The sequence below is a fragment of the Athene noctua genome, chromosome 15, assembly GCF_965140245.1.
Source record: "Athene noctua chromosome 15, bAthNoc1.hap1.1, whole genome shotgun sequence".
Taxonomy (NCBI): Eukaryota; Metazoa; Chordata; class Aves; order Strigiformes; family Strigidae; genus Athene; species Athene noctua.
Window position 1 is genome coordinate 3,412,025 of NC_134051.1, and position 8,507 is coordinate 3,420,531.

At 43.9% G+C, this 8,507-nt stretch overlaps 1 protein-coding gene across 1 annotated transcript in view; it reads right to left on the bottom strand.

The window, feature by feature from the left end:
* The window catches only part of DNAAF8 (dynein axonemal assembly factor 8), a 94,470-nt gene extending 86,073 nt beyond the window's left edge, over positions 1-8,397 (bottom strand). The window contains exons 1-4 of the mRNA XM_074919564.1: positions 8,224-8,397; positions 6,452-6,611; positions 3,591-3,701; positions 2,305-2,775 (exon numbers count right to left, since the gene is read on the bottom strand). Of these exons, the coding sequence (XP_074775665.1) occupies positions 2,305-2,775; positions 3,591-3,701; positions 6,452-6,598 (729 nt within the window). The 5' untranslated portion in view covers positions 6,599-6,611; positions 8,224-8,397. The remainder of the gene's footprint in view (positions 1-2,304; positions 2,776-3,590; positions 3,702-6,451; positions 6,612-8,223) is intronic.
* Positions 8,398-8,507: the final 110 nt, after the last annotated feature.

Sequence of the window (8,507 nt, forward strand, 5' to 3'; positions counted from 1 at the left end):
AGCTCCTTAAAAGGAGAAACATTAAGTCCATCCTAAATATCCACTCAACTTGTCGCACCATGAGCTGGGACAGAACTCGTGTCATGTCCTCCACATGGCTCAGTCTTCCACATGCATTCACATGGTGAAGTCTTTCCAACAGCAAGTACTCCCCTTCATCTCTCAAACTCACCAACAGTACCAGATCCCCACATTTTTTTATTTCCCTCTGTCCATCTCTCCAAGTAACTTTCCTCACCCCTTCCCACCTCCAAAAGATGATGTCCCTAAATTACACTGCCAGGTTGCTTTCAGCAGTTCCACAAGGAAGAGCTGCAGTGAAAGGAATGCATTTACTGTATCTCTTTGGACAGTGCATCTATCCAGCTGCTTCATCTACTCTGCTGAGGCTTTTTTGCTGATAATCATGAACCTTTTTGATATAGGCTACAGAAAACCACTCGAGATAGTAACACAGATTAAAAGATGGCCTGATACAAGATGAAGCATACATATTCTGATCCTGAGTAATGCTGAGAACTTCTCACCGCCACTAACATAAGAAGGACTTTTGGGTTCTTAGTCCTTTGAGATGAGGCCCACAGCCTTTTCCTCCTCTCCCTCTAACTTCCGACCAGGGCAAATTCCCATTTCTCTAGGTACAGTCATCATCAGCTGTGATCCCACAGCTGTTTATCCCACACTGAAGATAGGATCATTAAATTTGTTGCTACAAGTCATAGACACTGGCTGAGGGTACACTTGCACTGCACGCTGCTAACGTATGTGTGAGAACCAGTCTGCAATGACTAAAGTTCACATGCATTTAAAGCATTGAATATTATTTGAAATGAAAATTTTAAAATATCCACATCTGTCTGAAATAACATCACCAGACTTAGAAGTACTGTGTTGTTTGGGTTTGTTTTTTTTTTTAAAGGAAGGTGGCTGTCAATTATGACAATTATGTCACAACTACAACTAATATACATTTCATACGATGACTCGAGACCTTTAGAAAGACAGAAGCAGTCTCCAAAACAAGCAGTTTCACCTTGTTGAAACCTCTGTCATCTATCTCTCCCACTTAAGAGAAGAGTCTCACTCTTCCCTGAGCAATAAATCTTCACACATACCTGAACCAGAACTATTCTAATACTACATGTTGCAGGTGATGAACGGAAAAAGCCTGTTGAGTCACAAGGTGTGGTCTCTCACACCAACACAAAACTAATACTGGTTTGACAATGGCATTGAGATGTATTGGTCTGGAAGAGTGAAGAATGGCTGACAACTGAGCTTACTACAACAAGAACTATATCACAGGTCAGTACAGGTGCTGTATACAGCTTTGCCCTCATGGTATGGCAGTGAGAATACACTGAGCCTGGTCTCAGTACTCACCCAAAAGCATCAAACCTCAGTTCAATGAAGTCAGTGATATCAAACAGGTTCTGAAAGGAAAATCACACCTCCTGAATTAACAGAGCAACTGACTCATATGAGGTGAGATGGGAATTAAACCTTGAACCACTTGTAAAAGGTCCCCTCCAATAATGGCATGGTTAAATGATGCAGCACAATTAAAAAACCAGGCATGCTTTGCCTATACTAGAAGAGCTCTAACATCAAAGGGGGGTTTTTTGTGTGGATGAAAGAGGAAAGGAAACATCTGTACTTTGATTCTATAGAAGGCTTTGAACAGGAATATCAGGTTCGTGTTCTATGCTGATTAAGTCCAATGATCTTAAAAATCAATATGGGAAGTAGGGATCTATAACTACAGTACTGAAGAGAACAATCTCTCCACACTGGGGCCACGTACCAGTTAAGCACATGAGCTGGTCACCCCACAGACACAAGCACCTGCCTTTGGTGGAAGGGATTTAAGACTTCAGGAACAACCCTAACCACCTTCTCCTCTCCAGCATTACCACAGTGCTACAGAAAAGAGAAGATGCTGGAAGCTGGAAAGCTCGCTGGTTTAATGCAAGGTCCACCTAGGAGCACAGAGGTTCCCGGCCTTCTCAAGGGACAGATGTTGTGGTTGGCTCTCCTGAACAAGACCACAAACCATGCTGCTGACCCACGGCTTTGGCTACCATTATGGACTTTTAGCGACAGCCCTGAGAGCTTTTGGCAGCTTGTATAGTACATGACCCAACAAACCCCAAATTCAGGGCAACAATGAAAGCAACAAGGAACACAGTGGCATGTGCAGAATTTGGCATTTCAGTTCTTTATTTTAGTAGGATTCTGGAAGCAACACACTGTGTCCTCTAGCCCCCAAGCAGCACTCCCCAAAACTTTGTCTGGGCCACTTACCTGCAATGACAAATGGGTCAGTTCTTGAAGATGAACATCTGAGGAGGTTTCTTCCTTCGCAACTCTTTCTAGACTGTTGCTAATGCCAGGTGAGGGAGGCTTGACATCTAGCTCTTGGTGGCCTGGTGACAGCTCCAGAATTATTTTGGAGAGTATCTTTGTCTCTATCAGATTTCTTCTCTCCTTTTCACTGTCCAGCTCTTCCATAGACAATGCTGTATTAAGCCAAGTGTTCCCTTTTTCCCTGCCCAGTTCTTTCTCTTCAAGGTGATCTGTGGAATCTGCAAAAGACTCTTCAAGACCAGCTCCCTTTTGGCTTGGAATTTCTTCAGTATGACTGGCAAGACGGGAAGTCTCATCTTTAATCACTTGTACATCTTTTGCAATGACTTGGGCACCATCTGTTTTTTTCTGAAAGCCAAAACTTTCCAGATTTCTGTTCCAGATCTCCCATGGGTGTCTTTCTGTTTCCTGGGTTTGCTACAGGTAGAGAAAATACACACATGCAAAAAGTCCTATCTCCCTAAGCTTTGGAAGCTGACAATAAACCAAAACAAAGTGATTGAAATACAGCAGCTCCAACTCAGACACCATTTGGAAACAACACACACCATATTCGTTATGGAAAACAGTAAGACTGTTTACTTTCTAGAGACTTTAACTTCCAGAAGTGCTAAACATCCTTGAAATTAATTTTCCTTGCATCTGCTTATCATATGACATTTCTTACACCAAGATAAACAACTGGAAAAAAGCAGCACAATGTTAGTCTTCCCATGATGCAACAGCAGGGTCAGCTGGCTCCTCTTCCAGCCTCCTGTGATGCCTAGTCTTCATCACTGCAGAAGCAATGTAGTAATTTTATATCAGAAAAGCTATTCAGAGGATAAACTTCAAATTATCCTCCTTACTACACTGTCCTAACTTATTCTACATTTTCTAGATACATAAAATGGTGGCTGAAATGGTTTCATACCCTTAAAAATTTAGGGGTCATTGCACAGTGTTAGTGCACAGAAGGAAAAAAAAAAAAAAACAACAGTAAAAAGACAACAATAAAAACTTCAAGGAGATAAGACGAAAAAAAAAAGGTCTAAAGTATCAAGAATAGAGAAAACTTTAAAGGGTCATTGTATAAAGAAAGATCTAATCTCGAGTGGGAGAAGGTAATGGGGACTATGCTCTTTTATCACACAATTCAGTCAAATAAGTCACATAACAGCAGCTACCCACACTGGAGACAACCAGAAGAGTGGGGTTACAGCCTGCACACAACAGTCAACAACCTGCATGTTTGAGTCTTCCAAGGAAAACTCCATCAGTTCTGACAGGTCAGGAATTAAGTTTGGCTGTTCTCTCTGGAAGATGAAAAGCTCCCCATCACTCTCACAATCAGACTGCAAAGAAAAAAAAGAGAGATTAAATAAGACTATAATACACACCTAAACATCTCTTTTGCAGTGACAAATCCTATCTTGTCACCACTCGACTGAAGTTCAGAGACAAGGATTTTCTCTGCAGTTGTATCTTCACTAGACAGTCTGATAGCCCAACACTCAACCTAGGCTGTCTTGTAGCAGCCTAACATTTGAGCAAGCTACAATGGTAAAAACCATGAAAAACACTGAATTACCATGGAGGTTGATGACTAATGTCCCTCTGAGCAAAGCAGTGACAAAAGCAGGCAAGTTCTCTAACTCTCAAGTGATTCTTTGCACTACCTCATTCACCACCGCAGAGAAGCAAGAGCAGGGCTGCTCCCTAAGGGAAGGGGAGCTGGGAGGGGAAGCACATCAACAGCCTCATCAGGCAAAACCCAGTCCCACAGCACCTCAGAGGAGTAAGTAGGACAGACCAGAGGTAGTGACCACACTGAGTCAAGAACCCAGATCATAAGGCAATACTGTGGTGATGAGGCAGGTCAGAGATCAAGACTGAAAGCCAATTCACAGCTGAAAGCCTGGATCATACAGGACTGTAGCTAGAAACCAACACTCCTCCAACACAGCTCAATAAGTGAAGGCCCATAGCTGAGCTTAAATAGAGCTGCTGGGCGCATGGGTGGGAGTCCCAGCTGAGGCTGGGCAGGGCCATGAAGGCTTATTATTGCAATCAGGATACTGACATTCACTATTCCAAATGCAAAGCAGTATCTAAACTTGGTACGACAGAGTTTAAATAGCTTTGAAAATCTCCTTTCTGAACATAAAATATGCATTTGAGATGAATCCTTACGCAGAGACACTGAAGTGAGATTAAGCACCAGCTCAGCAGTCAGGACACAGATTTCCTGCTTGTCCCTTTGTTTTGCAAATGTACATTTTCAGTAACTCACACTGCAGGGAATTCTGTCTGCTGTAATTAATTTTACTTAACAAGAAGCAAACTGCAAAAGAACTTCTTTCCTCTTAGTAAACTACACATCTGGGTAATGAAAGTACTTCAGGGCATAAACCACATTTGTCAGTGCCATTTTCGAATGCAGGAGGCCAGCCCATTGAGGTTACAGATCTCAGATGCATAAATGTATCATCTTCACACAAGTGGAAGCTGCTCGGACAAAGGTGCAGCACTGGAACTGCAAGCTCAGCAGACTACTGTTTCACATTAAACAGGAGAGGGATTATACAACCAGATCTTTTGAATGCAAACTAAGGGTAGCATGTAAGTGCCAAATAGGTTGCCTCAGTTCCTTCAGCAGGAAATTTTTTCCACATGTAATAGAAACAGAAAATTTGGAGACTGTTTATAAGTAAAAAATGTTCAATGTGACTTAGAGTAAGAGCAGTACTTGGCACCAAAGCTATCTCTCTGTCTTAACCTTATTGTACACTTACACAACAAGAGTGCCTAAAAATAACTTCTGAGTGTTGGGCCTTAATCTATACTGTATAGACACATAGTAAAATCCAAAGGTTGTTTTAAATAACTGAAACAAAATATAGGTAGAGAGGAACAGAAACAGTGAGGCAATCTGTCCAAAATGTTAGTGATAGAAGGCATGGTATCTGTACCAACACTTTATCCACTAGATCATACTACTTCTGATGGTTGATTAATAACAAGTAATAAATACCCCATGCAGACATTTCTGGCTCCTTCACTACTCACAAGACTCCCTTTGTATCATTAAGGGCCACACTAAATTAGAACAAAATATATCCTTTAAGTGTTCCAAAATATTTTTTCAAGTTTATATGCTTGAAAATTAACAAAATATTCTGATTTGGACAAAAGGTCACTAATAATCGAGTCTCAAGATACATTATCACCTTGGAAAACTCAGTATCAGAGCTAGCCTTTGGACTAGAGAGGCAGGCACTTTTATTATTTCCACGAGATTGCTGCTGTCCTGTGAACAGAGATCTTCAGCAGCCAAGAGGCAGCCTATCCCAGACACTAAGGCCCAGTAAGTAAAAAACCCGATAATGGTGCAGAATACAGTGCAGTATCTATCAGTCTTAAGCTTTATATTAAAAGGTTAGTGGCATTATGTTTCTTTGCAGGTAGAACTGAAGCCCAAAAAGGCAACATGGCTTGCAGATTCACAGGCAGGAAAAAAAGCAGAATCCAGGACTGAAGTATCTGCCACATGCTTTTTCCAGTGAACCATAAAATCTTCAGGAATATCACTTTCCTGTGTGAACCAGAGTCTTCAGGAATATCACTTTCCTGTGTCCCTCATACATAGAAAACCATACTAACAGGCCTACTGTCTGGCAAGTACATTAATGGAATAAATAGCATAGAATTCTCAAGCATGAAACCTTATATTTCATTTAAAATCAACAGTATTCTTCTTTCATACTGTATTTTTGACTGAAAAAAACAGGAAGAAATGTGGGCTTATTATGCAAGATGCCCACTACCCTCCTCTTCCCAACCTAGAAATACTTATTGTCTGGAGAAATCAGTCCCATTTTCAGGTTATGAAGAATACAGCAAGATGAGATGGCAATTACACTTTGACAATTAGAAATAATCCAGAAGGCTGTGGATTAATGCACAGTGTTACAACAGTCAGAACAGGTAGCCCATCAGGGATACCATACTAGCTGCTCAGAAATGCCTGGCTAAGGTGACCTTCTCTTCCTTTTGAGAGATTTTTCTAAGACAGTGAGAAGCAAAGGCAGGGTCCAGTGCTTACTGTGGAGGTGTCAGAGTCCAGAGATGGCAGCTGATCTTTCACTGCAGCAAGTATGGCTCCCCATTGAAGTGTTCTGCTACTCTGAACAGGAGCTGCAGGAGGCTCAGATGGATGCTCTGTATCCTCACTTTGCCCTTCTGAGGCCATTCAAACAGCTTCCCTTTGAACAAATGAAAGATGAGCTTAAATACACCTCAAGAAAGAACACAAGGGATAACATCAGTACAAAACAAGAACAAAGCATGTGCGTTCAGGGTCAGCATAATTCTCAGCACTCCCAGGGTTTTCACTGTCAGCAGTGAACGATAAAATCTGCATTTCTGGAATCATTCCTTCCCACCTGAGTTCAGAGGGCTGAGAGTTTTCTGCCTTGCTCACCATATACACGCATAATTGGGGCCACATGACAGGCAGTTTAGTCCTTCATTTATAAAGAATTCGTCAGGATTCTTAGCCAGACTGACTTGTAACTGTGTTCTCAGAAAAGCACGTTCAAACTGCCTGCACAGAGAGGGAGAAACTCAGGAAAGGCAAGGCTGACACCTCTGCTCTCAGTTGTTTTTTACTCCTCTTCCCTATTTCTCTTATGTTGCCCTGCTCACTGCTCAAATGATAAAATAATTTGTTTGCTTTTTTTCACTGCATTTGTATAAAAATAGCTGACAGTAGACACACTCTCGATTTTTAACCTCTCAAAGAGTTTATAAGGCAGACTTTTTCCTCACGTGTTCCTTCACGTACATGAGGAGTCGAGACAACACAGTAGTGACTATTGCTGTACTCCCAAGTTAGAGAATTAATATTCACAGAAAATTGCCGTTTCCTGGGGAATCAAATGTGAGAGTAAGTACTTTCTCTTCAGCGAGAAAGGTTAAGAGATTTGTGACTGTATGTTGTTCAGTATTGATATAACTTCATATGATTACACTGTCACTGTTATTTGCAGTAGCATGTACCAACACTCCTCTAAACACACAGCGAAACTCATCTCATGCCCTGGGAAGTTTACAACTTGAAAAGCACCTTTGCAAATACTTCATATGCCATATGCATACAGTGGCAGCTTGGTTCATGTGGGACAACCACTGAATCCCCTTTAGGTAAAAGGGAGGGAAATGCCCAAGGCTGGGGTACTACGCTCTGACAGAAGTAGAGGTTGCTGAGGGCAAGAAAAGTCATGGGAATAAAATCAAACTGCCGCTCCTTCTGCCAGTTTAAGAGGTCAGTCTCCCAAGGTTAAGTGTATCAGTCATCCAGCATCTTCTCTGGGAGCAAGCAGTGCTCTGTTTAAAACAAAGGGCAGACTTGTCAGACAGCTCTAACACCACAAACACTTTCTGGAGAGCTTGGGCCAACCAAGATGTGAAATCCTGAGCCTCTCCATGTCACCAGAAGTGATGTTTCCTGTCACGTCCATCTCAGGAGCCTCGCTGCCTGGGTGCAACACCAACGAGGGGGAGGTCAAGATGCAGGCGACGGTGGGAAACAAACCTTCGCTTCGGGGCGGTGTTCACGGGCACGCAGCCCGCCGCAGACCTGGGGACGAGCTAACCGTGCCCTCAGCACCGTCCCAGCACACCGGCAGGTTTCAGGACCCGCGGTGCGCGGCTGAACCCTCAGAGAAGCCGTTGAACCACCAAAATGGCGGCCCGGGCGGCGCACGCGCACCTGCGCCCCCGTCGCCACAGCAACTTGGCCAGCGGCCGCCCGCGCTCCCAGCCCGCCGTCCCGGCGCCGCTCCCCGCCGCGCAGCGCCCCTTCCCCTCACTCACAGCTCCCCCCGAGCCTCCCCGGCCTCAGCCGGGGTCCTGGCAGCGGGGCAAAGCGGACCCACACCACTTATAAGATGAAGAAAAAACAGCAACGACGCAGCTCTGAGGCCCGCGCAGCCGCCGCCCCGCCCGCCGTGTCACTTCTGGTACCGTCCCCGGTACCTCAGCCACCGGCCCGCGCCCGCCCCGCCTGATAGAACCGCCCGCCCTCCCGAGGGGACCGAATCTCATTGGCTGGCCTTCGCTCCGCCTCCTCACAGACGTGTCTTGTATTGGCCCGGCGC